General features: G+C 43.4%; 1 protein-coding gene across 2 annotated transcripts in view; it reads right to left on the minus strand.

The window, feature by feature from the left end:
• Window positions 1-16441, minus strand: part of ABAT (4-aminobutyrate aminotransferase) — a 57503-nt gene that overhangs the window by 32345 nt on the left and 8717 nt on the right. The window contains exons 1-2 of one of the 2 annotated variants that reach the window (XM_056338300.1): window positions 11527-11639; window positions 2276-2404 (exon numbers count right to left, since the gene is read on the minus strand). In XM_056338300.1, coding sequence (XP_056194275.1) covers window positions 2276-2345 — 70 coding nt within the window. In that variant the 5' untranslated portion in view covers window positions 2346-2404; window positions 11527-11639. Of the gene's footprint in view, window positions 1-2275; window positions 2405-11526; window positions 11640-16441 lie in introns of those variants that run through there. The other variant, XM_056338299.1, reaches the window with a different exon arrangement.

Genomic DNA, 16441 nt, shown 5'->3' on the forward strand with positions numbered 1-16441 from the left:
ATAAGATTGAGGCCTTGAAATCCATATTAATTAGAATTAAACACTATCCCCCATGTACAACTAAGAGAAAATTTCCTAAAAATATTCTGATCTGTATAAAGCTTAGTCACCTTTGGCCCCACGTGTTTTACAACAGTTTCACTGTTTCTTCACTGCAGTGAAAGCAAACTTGCCACCATCCTTCCTTTTCACATGCCCCTTTTTTGTCAGTTACCAGCTTCTTTCATGCGAGGGGCCAGCACAATGCCAACTCCCACATTTGCTTTAAAAATCAGAAACAATCAAGGATGAAGAAAATCTCCTTTTGTAAATAAATTTATGGCAGATTCAAGATTATTGTGCTTAATGCACACAAACAACTGAAGCACGACAGCCCACAGACAGAGATTTCTACCAAGAGGCAATGTATTTTCTCCTGCTCTCCACCTCCACCTCCCCTTTGCAAACCCTGTCATTCCAGTACCCCAGAAAAAAAGTTAGCAGACCAAATGGCACCGCAGGATTTTTGTGGGAGTAATGCACAAGTCTCTTTTTTAGTCTGTAAAGCTCTGAACTTCAGTGCTCAAAAATACCTTGGAGGAGAGCACTGTGGAGCAGGGAGCTCCCGGCCGCTGTCCTCTGCATTCCCCTAAAAGCCAGCAGAGACCAACAGCACTGCAACCTTAGGTGGGGCTCACCACGAAAACCGCCTCAAGCTCCAATTTTTGCTACAAGCATCAGAGCCTCCTGCCTATTCTGTCAGTCAAGAATACTGGAGCCTAAAAAACGGACGGGATACTGTGTCTTCTGGCGAGGGGCTTTCCTCTTGCTCCACCTTTTCTAATCTCTGGACAACACACACACAAACCATTCACTCCCAAAGGCCGCAGGTCTGTTCTACAACCAGCAGCCAAGGCCCCCTGTTTGCTTCTACATTTTGGCAGGCTTTCCCACTTTCCCAAGTTTTCTGAAAATAAGGATGGATTAATGGATCGCAGAGTTGCTTTCCTTTCTCACTGAAGATCTACAGCCCCCTCACTGCAATGGTGAGAAGAGTGAGTTAGTGCATCGGCCCTCCAGTGACCTCAATATCTCACACAGCTGTATTTGTCTTTATAGTTTGGAAGCGGCAAGACATGGGGAGGGACAGGGAGCATTAAGTGATGCTGAGATGACAGATGAGCTCAAAGGACTGACAACTAACGAAGGCCTGCTTGCTGCAAGCAGTTTCCATTGTCCACTATCGACCAAACGATCACTGCTCTTGCACAGCGCAGATAATCAGTGCGTCACTCCCATAAATAGAAGCGCATCCTAGGCTGAAACACTGACCTAATACTTTTGCAATAGTTACAAGACCAGACTTTGTGTTCTTTAGTCAAAGGTCAGTTGCTCCCCAAAGTGTATTATTTAACAGGAAATCAATCATGTTTAAGTTTCTGAGCAAATGGACTGTTTGCCTGGCAGGAGCAGAAGCAGCATAGTGGCACTGCAGAAGAAGGGCTGGAGAAGAAACATTCGGCATTTACTCAGTCACAGAAAAAGCCATTCAACCATACTGTGTTCAGTATAACAACACACAAAATGGATGCTAGTTCTTAGATTCTGCACTGCTTTGTCCAACAAAGCCAACAGAAATTTAGTTTTTCTATTTCACAGAGATTGCAGGTTTAATATTCACACAGACATGCTAAATTACCAGCTGGGGCCAAGTAAGAACGTGCCATTATACATGTAGAGATAAAGAAGAAAACAGTAGAAAAAGAAGTAGTGAAATTACATAAAGTAGAGAAAGTAGTTTGATGCAGTGCAGTAGGTTTTTATTTCACACAACAGCTAACTCCTTGCAGAAACACACATCCCCAGTAAGGGCCTTCAAGTCACTCACACAAAACCTCTCCACAAGGGAAGATGGGCAGGGTCACACACATAGCACAAAGACAAAAAACACCTGATTTTGATGGATGATTGTTCTCTGCACCAGGTAGCATCAGGAAGTAAGAGCAGAGTTCCAAGGGATGAAGAGCTTTGTTTCAGTTAGTGTGTTTACAAAACAAATTATCAAGTAAATGAGTTCTTGTTTGCAGAAAAAACTAAAAACAACCCACAGCACCTTTGTGGGCCAATTCTGACTACAACTGCATCATTAGCTAAGATGCAGAACATCACATTCTTCAGTTTTTGAAAGATAAACACCACTGGACAAACCCCAGGACATTCAAACTGGAATATTGTCCACTAGTGTAAAGTGAACACTTACCAAATACAAAGCAAGAAAATACAAAAAAACACTTACCAAATACAAGCAGCCTGGAGTTTTGCTGCAGGCAACAGGTCAGCTGTCGACTAAGCAACATGGACGCCATTTTATCTTTTCTTTACTTAAAAAGACTCAATCAGGAGAGATTTCTTTCCAGCTGACGTTCTGAAAAAAAGAAATGCAAACATTTATTCACATCCCTACGGATGCAGCCACTATTACTGTGCCATTCGTTTCAATTTCCCCTTTCACTAATTTAAATCCAAAGAAACGGAATGCATGCTTTGATGGATTAATGCTGATGTTCAAAGCAGTCTCAGGGTTGAGACTCAAGTCTGATGATAGGTCTTGTTGAGGCAAATAACTTCTAGGCCAAATTGCTATCTCCCAGCTTTAGCGGGGCCAGGAGGTAAAGATCATTACCTATTTTCCCTTGCTGCTCTTCTCTACTTTCTCTGTATACGTGGACTACATTGAGCTTTAAAAAAACTGTTTCCAAGTTAGTCTCTCAAGCCAATCTATTATTTCAATTCAACCTAAGTTTATGAGAAAAATCTCATCTAATATAAAAAGACAGCAGGACAAGCATTAGGAAACAAAAGAAAATCAATCCCCTGAAAAAAGTTTCTACCAATTAACCACATCTCTATTAAGACAGACTGTGGGAGCTGGGATAGTTAATTTTCCTCTTTGTAGAGTGCTCTCATGTGAGAACAATGTTGATAGCACACTGATGTTTTTAGTTGTCGCTGGGTAATATTTATACCAAGTCAAGGGCTTTTCGGTTTCTTGGGCCCTGCCAGCCAGAGGGCTGGAGGGACACGGGAAACTGGGAGGGGACACGGCTAGGACAGGTGACCCAAGCTAGCCAAAGAGGTATTCCATACCATATGGTGTCACGGTGAGTATATAAACTGGGGGAAGAAGAAGGAAGGGAGGAACATTCAGTATCTGTCTTCCCGAGTAACCGTTACACATGACAGAGCCCTGCTGCCCTGGGGATGGCTGAACACGCACCTGCCCGTGGGACGTGGGGAATGAATTCCTTGCTTTGCTTTGCTTGTGTGCGTGGCTTTTGCTTTACCTATGAAATTGTTCTCATCTCAACCCTTGAGTTTTACATGCCTTTCCGATTCTCCTTCCCATCCCTCTGGGTGGGAGTGAGCGAGCGGCTGCATGGGGCTGGGTTGCCAGCCGGGGTTAAACCGCAACATTCCGCCTGAAGGCAGCTCTGGTTGCATCCCGTCAATGTGAAGGGAGGAAGTACAGGGGCCTGGGTCTTCTCAATAGTGTCCAGAGTCTGGATAAGGAGCAGTGGGCACAAACTGAAATACAGTAAGCTCCACCGAAACCGAGAAAAGCCCTGGACAGGTTGCCTAGAGAGGATGTGGAGTCACCATGCTTAGAGATATTCAAAACCCAGCTGGACACGGTCCCGAGCAGCCTGCTTTAGGTGATACTGCTTGAGCAGAAGGTTGGACCAGATGACCTCCAGAGGACACTTTCAACCTCAACCACTCTGTGATTCCAGCTCAGTCAGTTAAATATAAATGACACAGAGTCAAGTAGCATGAACGATAATACAACTCGTCTTTCACTCTGGATCACCCATGCAAAAAGCCTGGCTGGAAGTCATAAATAGACGAAACAGGTCATTGAATTATTATCCAGGACACAGGTTAAATTCAGACTTTACACGCAGAAGTGTGGTACCCTGTGTCCTATGCAGGACACTAGGGGCCACCTTTGCCTGTACAGACTAAGCTGGCGTTTTGCGCCTGCTGGATCTCTCCCCACCCCCAGTGGGTGTAGACCATCTAGTAGCAATGGACTGAGGCTTGCAGCCCAGATTTGTCACCATTACCTGTAAACCTCCTGGAAAGAACTCTATTTAACAAATACGCTCTGAGAATGAATCTGACCTTCCAGTGAAAAGAGATCACAGCTTACTGCTTACATCGTTTCTATGCCATCAATAAAATATGCAAACAGATATTGATGACTAGATGCATCAATATTGATGACCAATGCAGGGAAGCATTGATCTATCGATACCGTGATAGGAAGTATTTTTTACCTAATGCTAATATAGCAGAAATTTAATTTCTGTATTGTCTTCAGCCAAGATACCATTTGCTTTCCACCACACTTGAGCTTTTACGAAATGGGCAAAAGAAAACAAAACCCTCCTTGTCTACAGAGATCTATTAAATCATGAACCTATTAACACCCAGGTACAAAGAAAATTCCCTGTGCCTTCCCAGACAATTGACACAGCACTTCGTTTTACTTAGTTTGCTCTGAGTTCAATTCAAAATTCCAGGTATTTTGAAATCTGCCAAGGTGAGCAAACACTTGCACAACATTTGTGCACATGCTGGAAAAAGCTAGACGAGCTTCATAAGGTTTTGGGTCAGAAGTGTAGGGGGAACCAGTTTTTTTTTTCAGAAAAGGGTAACTTCATTTATAAGACAAGATTAATTTAATTATTTTTTTTTCACTCTCCGCTTCTTTAGTTGTGCTAACTTTTGCATAATCAATGCATAAAAAATATCCCAATATCATAAATTTCTTATCTCATGACCATCCTCTAGCAAAAAACAAAAGCAAGTCAGTCAGTAACACTACCACTACGGAAAAAAGCTGTTAAAGGGTGAATCCCCTCAGCATCTCTCACAATGATTAACCACCTTGATTGATGCCCTCTGCTCAGAGTTATTTATCTGTACTTCTGCAATCTACAATTCCCTCCTTAAGTTTGCTCTGCAAAGTATTACTTTTTAGAAATCTCCAGAAGCCTATTAAAAGCTTACGTGAACACAGCTTTGCAGGAGCTAACAAATGGAGCAGTGCAAACATACCCAATGACAGAAGGCTGAAACAGCCCACCGAGGTTCGCTTCATCATTCTCATCCCCTTCAGGCATCTCCCGTGGGTGCTCTGCTACCAACTGTCTAATCTGCCTTCCCCACAATGATAAGATGCCTCTTTAAATATAAATCAAACATCCCTTCCAGTCACACTACATGGTTGTACCCACTAGCATCCAGGGGTCCCTCCAGTGGTACCTACTCTTCCTTCCCTAGGTGAACCACTCCTATGTGTTTGCTCCCAGAATGTTATTTTATCCTTTACTGTTTAAGTCCTTTAATGGTCAAAATACAGTATTCATAAAAGGCTCAAAAATACATTTGGAAATGGTATTGGCTTTCTGAAATACTCGTAGGAAAAAAAAAAAAAGTTGTGAGAGGTTTAAAACCAAAGTAGCATAGCCCTAATTTTCCTTGACAGGTTATATAAAAAGTTTTATCGTTTTCTAGTCCAGAGTCAGAATAAATCATGCAATATCACATGTGAGTATAACTAAAACCAACTTCTTTTCCATCTTCATTACACACACAAATTCTCACAGGAGATCAGCTGATGTGATTGGTATATTTGTCTAAGAACGTATTATTTGGTTATTATAATAACCAATTGAATTTTGCCTCCATAATCCATCTCTTGATCAATTCCCACTGGCCCATCTTCTTCAAGCACTGCAAGCAGCAGCGGCAGTTTGCAAGCCAGCAGAACTCTGCTCTCATGCACACACCAAAACAACAGCAAAGCCTCGCTCATCACCACTGCTGCTTCAGAGCAACTGCACACAGTTTCAGATCTTTAAAATCAAGGCAAAATACAGCCACTGATTTCAGATATCAGACTGCATAGGGGATTTGAAGGATAATGTTTGGAGTAAATATGTGATTAAATGCTAGTTACCTTAGACCTTAAAGAAATGACTCTTCCAGAAAAAGAGATTCATAAAAGTGTCTTACCTAAACATTTTTCCTCTAACGGCAACCGAGTCGGAGAAGACCATTATTACAGATGACCGTACAAAACAACTATTCTGAAGTGAATGTTCAATACATTAATTTTCAGATATACTTGCATATATTTTTGTATGTAACTGCATTACATAAAACACATGCATTGGCAAATATAGTGTAACTCAGTCACATTCTTTCAGTAAGAAAAATTATTTTCAAAGAGGAAGCTCAGTACAGTTTATTAAGCACATGAAACATAAGGATATGTGAATTTTTTAAAATGCACACTGCGAAACTGGATGCATTTTTTTAAAAAAAACAAGCAACTCTTAAAATCCCATACTGAGTGATTATTTCTGACAGGCAAAATTAGTTACTAGGAACGACAACAGCCATTCAGCAGCAGCAGGGTATTGTGAACATATAAAGATGCATTGTTTCCATGAGCGTGTAATCTGTAAGATAATGTTTCTTAGGAGGAACCCCTGGAAAACATAAAAACAAATGAGGGGGACCCCAATATTCAGGAGGGCTTGATCCAGATACAAGAGTGAAAATATAGGAACTAGCAGTTTGTGTTAAATTCTAGCTTGCTAGCAGGGAAACTAATGCAGCGTGACATCCGTGTTTCAGACTGCAGCTTGTAAAAACCTCCCTCAAAGCATCCTTGGGACAGATGCAAAGGTAAGAGGTGAAACAGAGACACTGCAGGACATGGATGCAAAGTTAGCACTGCAGATTTGCATCTCCATCTTGCAACTCATGCCAAAGACACAGAAGCCTGTTTTAAATTCACGAGGGCACATTCATCTGTCCCTCAGCTGCTCCAAACCCATTTAACCAGGAACAATTAAGCGACTTAGAAACAGCAGCACAAGCTGCACAGGGCAATTACTCCACAAGCCTTCACAGTATGTATTTGGGGAGCAGGGAGGTAAAGGCGAATTCATTCCTTTTTTTGATGTTCTCCTTTGCTTGACTTTTCTGTGATGCACAGCAACAAGGGTATTGTCATGCTATGTGTTAATGGTGAAATTTAAAACATCTCAAACCATCTTTTAGTCCTGTTTGCTTGGATCCATCTCGATGTGTAAACACTGCAAGGCTTACCCATTTTGCGAGCTGTGCAGGGTCTGCTGGCGGGCACAGGGGCAGCAGCCCCAGGCCCTGGCGCTCTGCCACCCTGCAGACTGCCGTGGACACTTCCCTTCTCCGTGGGGAGCCCACAGGCAGCCCCAGCTTTACGCCTGGAAGCAAACCCACCCTTCCCACACTCCAGCCTTCCCTCGCATCCTGGAGGTGAGCTGGTATAGATAGGGTGTTTCTCAAAGAGGCGAGAAGGCTCTTCAGTTCACAGCTCAGCATGCTTTGACACTGCGTTTTCTGCATCTGTTTGGTTTGGGTTTTTTTTAACAGTGGAAGAAACTGCAAATTGACTGAGTCAGCTACAGTTCCTGTGACTAGAACAAAAGAGCAATATTGAAAAGCCTGGCAGTACTCAGGTAGCCATGCTGGATGGAAGCGGGAAAACACTGCAAAGCTGAGTTTCTTTTGGAATTAACAGTTAGTTTCCTTGGCTTCACAGGACAGTGAGTCCAGCTACTGTTTCAAAGACCCACAACGTGATAACACAAAAAACTGGACCACTAAGACTTTATCTCCCACGAGCTCTTGCTTCTCCTTTTCTAACCTCCACAATGCTCACATACCTGCACATCAGGGCTCTTCAAAGAGCTTTTCTGGAAGAGAATCAGACTGGAATATATCAGAGGCAAGCTGGAAAGAGTTTGGATAGCGGGGCCAGGACACGGGCACCAAGAAGAATGAATCACAGCTCCCGTCACATAAGCAGTGACTGCTGTACACCAAGTCAGAGTTGCGATAAGCAATTCTGAAAGAGATGAAAGATAAAAAAGCTGCCAAAACCACAGCCGGATGGAACTGCAGCTTCTGAGCTCAACAGGGACAAGCTTTCCAGCCTCATTTACGCTGCCCAAGTCCTGTCATCTCTTCTTCTGCAACAACACGACAAGTTAGAAGGAAAAATCTTAACCAGTCCTACATTCTACACCCCATAAACTCCTGGGAGTCCTGTTACTCATTTTTTATCATCTTCATGAACTTCTGGCAGATAGCGTTCTGTGTCTGGGGCCCACAAAACAGAGTTGAAGGGCCTTGTCTTTAAAATAAATACATAAATAAATGAATGAATCCAAGGCTGTTGTTAAAAGGGGGCAAGTCTCCTGGTTTGCAGAGTTCATGAACAAGCATCTTTCATGACTTTGGTGGTGCAGCTCAAGTATTTTACTTCTAAAAACAGCTCAAGGAGATCCCAGAGTCCAGAATATCTGCACAATTTCACAAAGAAATAGAAGCATGGGTGAGGTGGAAGACAGTAGAGTCTGTCATCCTTTAACTATAATCGAGCCCTTCCTTAGTCTGCATTTGCAAAAGAACAAGGCAACCTAATGTCATCATGGTATTTACATAAAAAGATTCAACATATACAGCACTTGCTGTTCCAAAATGCACTGCTTAAGTACCACCACACTCTCCTTTGGGGAGACAGGGAATGTTCACATCGAATAGATCAAAGCAGGAAAAAATTGCATGACTTAACCAGCTGTTATTGATGGAGCGAAGGGTGACATTAGAAATCCTGACTTACTGCTTTAGCCACTTAAATGTGCCAAACAGCAAAGTAAAGAAAGAAGCCTGCCAGCATGTTGATGATGTATTTAACTGCAATTCACTTGGTCCCAGAAGCAGAGTTAAGAGTTCAATATAGACTATGTAGTTATGAAAGCCTGAGTGCACCCAATGAAATACAGCGGGTCCTTTTAATTCAACAGGGTGTTTTTTTTTCAAAGGTATAGTTCTGAAATTTTTTTAATTCTCTTACAACATCATTTGCAAGAGAAGTTTGTTAGAGTAACATCAAGAATTCCTTGTGATGGCTAGACTAAGACTATCTTAAATCATCACGGGAATAGGAAAGTCCTGTCAAGTGGGACTTGTCAGAAAATTTGCCTGTAGTGTTCATATAAGGCTGGCATTAAAATTTCCATCCAGCACCTCTACAAACTCAGCACAAAACAAAGGCAAAACCCTTGACTTCAGGAAGAACAGTACCTAGCACCATCCTCATGGGATGGCACAGAAAAGAGACAAGCTGCTCTTCAACCAACTTGGTCAACCAAAGGCCACAGCCTCATACATCAAAAGCCAAGGTGGTTACAAGCACCCCACAGCATCAAGGCCACATATCGGGATCACTACAGTGACCAAGACATTCTGTGTAAGTCTGCTGGGTCTACGGGACAACCCACACATCAGGAGGAGACCCTCGAGCACTTTTCTGGCGCAATTTCAGAGGCAGCAGCTGAAAAAGTCAGTGCAAAATGTGACTGTCACCAATGAACGGCAGGTTTGCTTGCCCTTGGGAGTGTGCAGCTCGCCAAGGCATTTCCCGCTAAGCAACACTGACAACAAAACCAGAAACAGCAGTCTGCAAATGGAAACGTGTACCCACCACCAAAATGGATTTTGCCAGAAAACACAAGCTGACAGTTGCTTTTGCTGTTTATGTCTCTAATATCTAATAACCATAATGGCTTTGTGTAGAACAGGATGTAATTGGAAACTCCATGATTGTACTTAAGTTGTCAAGGACACAGTTGTCATAGTTACAAGTAAAACTCAAGTGTCTGTTATTCATGGTTGCTTATTTATTTATTGACACCAACAGGATCAAATACTCCCACTACTGTTCAGAAAAACAGAAAAGGGGAGACTGGTTTCATCCTTTAAGTCTCGACAAAACAGTAAATATTGCACACGACAGTGTAAGTCTTCCCTAATAAACTGGCTTTTTGCACAGCTGCCTTCTCTCACTCCACCTTCAGCTGGCATTCAAGTCAGTCTGTTCTGAAAAATGCAGCAAAAGCCCCAAGCAAGATGCAACACACGGGACAAAAACCTCACAGCTGTGGCTTGGAAGTACTGAAGTACTGTACAGTATCCATCGTGACATGGCAACACCTGCCTGAGATACCTACATGAGACCAACAACCAGGTCAGAGCTGAACCAGCAGCAAAGCTAGAACAGAAACCTTCAGTCCTTCCATCAAGTTTTAAAACTCACCTACAGTCAGAAATGTCATTACACTCATGTGTCCAGGTTCTCCTCCTTAGATATCCTCTAAACAGGGTTTGGTGGTTGGATATGAATACTTTTTTTTTTTTTTTTTTTTTTTAATACAAAAATCCTTCAGCCCTGGTCTCTGTTTACCCCCTCTCCAACAAATATTGGACGAAGAAAAGATTCCTGATCCATAATCCAATGAATACAGGTGGGAACATTGTGATTATAGCACATTAGGATTCAGGTGACCTATGGAACTTTTTGAGTTGCTCATTTTTGATTCAAGAACTATTTGAACAGGTAAGCTAGGATGAGATGTGCCTACACTTTGCCTGTGAAAGAAATACATTGTCTCAGGAAAAGAAAAAACGGGGTCAAAAAAGCATCTGTTAGAAATTGGGCCAGTTCTAGATCCACAGCTAAAAATACCTACATGAATGGCATAACTGTATGTAAGTGTTGGTAAAAACCAAACACAGCTAAACTAATGGCAGATGAAAATTTTAAGATTTTATTTTAGTTTGTCATTCCTTAATAGTTCCCACTGAAAGAAATCGCACTTTGATATTTCAGTGAACTTTACTAGTAAGCTATGCATAAGAACCTCTCTTCAAGCCTGCATATTTTGAATTCATTATTTTAAATGCAGATGGCAGCAACATATCCAAACCATGCCTGTTAATTTCCACACGCTTCCCACATCAAAACAGTCCAGCTCTCATCGGGTTAAACAGCTTAGATGATACAGCCTGCTTTTCACATTAGTTGCTCCACAAGTGTTCTGTAGCTTTGGAAAAATTAAAGTATTGCAAAATACCCTCAAGTGGAGCTTCAGCCAAGGAAATTGAGTTATATTCCTTGTAAGATTTTATTTCTCAGCATCCTACCACTGCCTTCTCAGAGGTCATGAAAATAGATAGATAAATAGCATCAAATAAAATGTACTGTAAAAGCACAATTTATTCTTCTGCTTCCTGAAGTCATAAAATAGCTCACTTGGAGGCAGCCTGCACCAAACCAAGGGAAGCATCTTAAATGGGAGTGAGTACTCCGGTTTCTCAAGGTGACCCCCATTCCAGCCGAGGACACAGAAAAGCAGACGCATGGAGGAGATTTCTATTACAAGGGGTCCAGCAAACAAACCAGGCAACAGCTAATCATGCATAGCCATGACAGGGACGTTTTAACATCACACATGCCTGCACCTACATACGACACGCATCCACCTCTGAACAGAAAGCACGAACGCACAGCCCTTGCAAGCTCGGCTGAAGCCTGTGCTAACCTCCCCCCCACCCCCCATGCCGGGACAAGCCAAAGGCACTTACACGACCTGGATGAGAACTCCTCGCAGCCAGCTTGCTGGTTGAAAATGCCGCTCTCTCCTTCACTTTAGAGTAGGCTGCTGTCGGCTGTGCTCATGAGAAATGCCATTGCTGTCCGCTCCCTCCAGCAGCCGCTCGCGACTGCCAGCAGCGAGAACAGGCATTACCCAGAGGAAACCCCGAGCCGTGACCCTGCAGCTTAGCTGGGGGGGATGCCCCAGTTAATGAAGGTTAATGAAACCAGCTCCTGCAAGCTATACCCTGTGCTCAGTCAAACCCAGTGGAGAGTAATACCCAACCTGCCTCAAACTGTGATCCCCTGGCTCTGCCCCTTGCTACCCCAGTACCTCTGGCATGTGGAGGCAGCCCATCAGCTCACACCCCTGGGAGTCTGAATTCACCTGAACGTGTTCTCCGCAGGTTTCAGAAAACAAATCCTTGAGATGCAGAGCCAGACTGTATTAATGTCTGAAAAGGTACATTAGAAGCTGAAGAACAGGTTTTGCCTTTAAACCCCTTAATTTTACTCTGGCTTGCAAATATCCCGAGAGTGACACCTGGGCACACAACTGTTATAAAATGACCTTGGATCAGTTCAGCTCCTTCAGGTTGCGCACAGGCGCAGGCAGTACAACAGCCAGCACACATCCTAACGCCACCTCCTGCCATGCGCCGCTTGACACAGGGGATGAGACGGGGAACGGGGGAGACCCAGACATGCACAGAGAATAACAGCAGCATCCCTTCAGGCCCGTGGATGCAGGGAAAGGCCAGGGTGCCATCGCTGAGGCAGGGGTGCCATCGCCAGGTTGCCATGGTGCCAGGGGGCAAAAGGGAAGATGTGCCAGAGCGCAGAAAAAGGCTGAGCTGCTTCACATTTAAATCCCTGTAACAGCATTTCGGCTGAGCCACTGCATGGTTGCTGTGGCAACAGAGGAGTGAAAAATCACAGAGGAAATCTGTAATTATTACAAGCAGGGTGGTGACTTACCCACTTCAGTAATCAGGGCATTCAAACGACTCGAGCAGAGGAGAGGGTGCTGGGCTGCACTGCAGCAGGGAGCCAGGGCCGGACCCCAGCTGCGGGACCTGCTTCACGCTCTGCCTCCTGTGGGCTCCAGCATGTGGGCTCCAGCAAGGGACACGACGCTGTGGCAGGGTGCTTGCCTAAGGCCCCAGGGGCTGCGACCACAGAGCCTGCTACCACGGGCTGCAAGGGGGGAGACGGGGCAGCAGCCTGGTCCCTGGGAACCAGAGCGAGCCTGAGACTTGTGCTGCCTTGGCTCAGCACAAGCACAGCAAAGTGCAAGGAAGGGTCTACCACAGACAGAGGAAGGAGTGATACCAGAAGCAAGCAACAAAGAGAGAAGACACAGTGCTTATAGGAAGCAGCAAAGGTCCCTCGCAATTCAGTAACTCCAGTTTATGCTGCCATTACAGCACTGTGCCTCCTTCCACCTTCTCAGTGCAGCAACAGCAGCAGTATTTATTTGTTTGAGGAGGATGCTGTGATGATTACTGTGCTAATACAGGAATGATGAGGGACAGAAAGTCATTCAGGTAGACCAAACACACCTGCAGTATCTCTCCATTGTAACATTATGCTGACACAAATAATTTACGCACCAACAGATGCAATGTCAGCATCCACACAACCGATTTGTATCCATTGCAGGAGTACATGGTTTAAAGTCACCATGTTGCTCTCCAGAGCCTTCTACACAAAATGGACAACTGATCACCATCCAAACTGCTCACAAAAATGCCATTAACACCAACAAGGAAGGGAATCAGATGTGGCTAACCCTGTTTCGGTTCCCTTCTCCTTTGCCTGGGATCCCACGTGAGTACTAGCGGCTGTCAAGAAAGGCACCCAGACTGCAGTCATTTATAAGACAGATACCATACTACTCCTAAGTACCAAGCTGTTGATTTGATCCAAATTAAAGACTGAAGCTGATCCCTCACCTTCTTCATAATTTAAAATCTGTTATTAGTTACATACACAGACTGTAAATGACATATTTAAACTGGCCTGTACTGGTTGCCAGACAGTAAAACAAACTGCTGACTCTATATTGAGCTTGTTAACTGCTAATATATCACAGAAAGTGCAATAATCCTGTTCTTCAGATGGTTAGCACAGGGACACATCACAAAGTAGAGGGGAAAGGACTGAGAAAAGTTGTAGGTATTTACATTCACCACATATAAAACATCGGATACAAAGACAATGCCTTGTACTGGCGATTTATTACTATACTTATTCAGCGAGTAATCAGGATTATGACTCCTAAAGGGCAAATTCTTGTGCCTCTGCTGAGTGCAACCTTAGCCTACATGAGGTGAGGCTAAACTTATTAAACAAAATTATCTTGGATGGAAAGTACTTCTTTGCAGGAACCCCAACACATTGCAGCTTTTCCCATCTACGGCTCGTCAAAAGACTGCTTCCTACCCTAGCGCATTCAGTAACATTACACTAAGTGTAGAGAGGTAGTTTTTCTTCTCTGAAAGAAGTAAAAAGCCTCATGAACAGGGTGGAATTCACCATAATCAATGCTACTAACACCAAGGGATTTCTTTTGGTGGGCAGACACTCAGCTTAAAAAGTCAGAGGTTGCATGTGTGCATGGGCACATGTGAACTGCACGTGCATTACTTACAAATCAGTAACTTACACCGATACAGGGAGAGTGAGATCACCCCCGTCTGTTCTTCAGATGCCAACTACTTCAATTCACATTAAATAGGAGCACTTCACATTCAGAAGGAGAGGGATATAGGAATTAAGTACAATTACTATAAATTTCTACTGTTCAAAAGTCCTATTATTTCGCCTGTTTCTTCAGGCAATAGGTTAAAAAGAACAGCAGCTGGGCAGTTTTCAGAACAGTTAAGGGAACACAGATGCATACACAGTGTTAATCAATAGACTCTGTGGCTAAATTCCCTATTATGTCTTGAAAATTACTTTTGGGCTACAGATGGACAAAGAAACTAGTGCCAACATGATTCAGCAAGATACGTATTTCTCAAGCGGTCCCTTTTACTTCACTAGGCCCATTCACAAAACTGTAGTTGTACATGAGCCAAAGCACCCTGTTGAATTACAAGCAAGGTAGAAAAACTCGTAGCTGGAAGACTCACTGAAGGGTATCAAAACCTGAGTGTTACCAACACATGGCTACTGCATAAACTGTGCTTATTCACTCCTTATATTTTACTTATTTGACAAAAATTATGAAGCTGCTGCATTACAACATTTCACACAAGTACTAAATACCTGGTCACAAATTTGAGGAGGTGAATTAGGCCTTATTAAGTGTGCTAATGGCTAAACTCACTGGTAAAGTCTCATCAAGGTACATCCATATTCCACGCTCTACTCTCATGATAACACTGACACCCACATAAGAGACTGAGTGCTGTTTTTTCGGGCTGGTACACACAAGCTACGAATCACATGAATGTGAAGATTCCATATGTCACATCTAGATAGTTAAAAAGTGTTGGGCAGATTTGGGAAGGCTGCTACAAATATTTCTATTACGGGTTGAGCAAGTCCAGCATAGTTGCTGGGGTCAGAAAAAGAGGGACCTGGAATCAAGAAACTGTTGAAGGAATTCTCATGTAACTGTGATGCTCAGAGAGACTGCACAAGTTGGGAATGGGAACACAAACCCATGGTATTATGTTAGCTGCTTCTGGAATCACAGATGATACCCACTACTTCCATTTCATAAAGGAGAAGGCCCATTGGACTGGAATTACAGACAAACTAAAAGCAGGAATGGAAAGTATCTGGAATATCCACACTCCAAGCATGTTTTGAAGCCCTGCAAGAAGCACGCAAAGCCAGTGTCCACGCCATCGCCAGCCAGTGTCAGTGCCGCACACTTCACCTCCCACACAAACCATTTCAGAGCAGCTCTGTGCTGGCTCTACCCATTTCCAGCAACCAAGAGTGCCACTGGACGTCCTGCAGCTCTGCCAATATCCCCTAAGGAACATCCACAGGTGCTGCAAGGAAACATTCTGCAAATACAGCTTGTAATGACGAATACTAAGTAACAAATAAGCTGGCAATACCACTAGCCTTAGCATGCTGGGACAGATAGAAGATGGGGCTTTCTGCCAAATACCACAAAAATGCTGTAACAAGGGCAAAGAAAGGCACCTGAACCTGAACTGTCCAGTGGCGTGGGGCAGCAGCTATCCTCCCTTTTAGCACTGTCAGGCAAGCCTGCCTCTGTAACTACAGTATTGCCACAAAGGCACTAACAAATACTAGGAATGACTGCCATATCAAAAAGAGATCAAGGTAAGTCTTGCGTAAGATAAGCCAGTGTAATTTTAAGCAGCTCCCCCAAGTTATTCCAGGACGAACACAGTCAGTACAGAACAAGGAGCTAGTAAGTTAGGTTAAATGGCTTGTTTATTTATTTAACAAAAATCTATTAAAGGAAATGTTTATCTTTCTAAGGATAGCTTATGAAAGTAAGCAGTGCTAGCACAGTGGGACAGCAGAGTGCTTCCCTTCAGAGCACTGTCCTCCATCCTCCTTCAGTGGTACTTAACCTCTTCCTCTCAAGAGGCCCCAACAGAGCACTGTTCTAGTAGCTCATAAAAAGAAGAAAAAAAAAAAAGGCAAATTTTTCTGCTCCTTCACAAAATTAAGGTTTCACCAAATGGATGCAACTACAGGATTTATCAGTAATCAGGTAATTCTTCATAAAAGTTACAAAATCACATGCTTTGTTACTCTTCAGAAGCACTGTGTCAGTATTATCTCAAGCTGCCCCTTTCCCTTTTTGCTGTTAACTAGTGACAGTAGCTGAAACAGATAACCAAGAGATTGAAGTTTCCCAACAGATGAGAGGAATGTGGCTGCAAAGCTTGCTTATCAGCCAGAGCA

The sequence above is a fragment of the Falco biarmicus genome, chromosome 4 (assembly GCF_023638135.1).
Source record: "Falco biarmicus isolate bFalBia1 chromosome 4, bFalBia1.pri, whole genome shotgun sequence".
NCBI classification, from domain to species: Eukaryota; Metazoa; Chordata; class Aves; order Falconiformes; family Falconidae; genus Falco; species Falco biarmicus.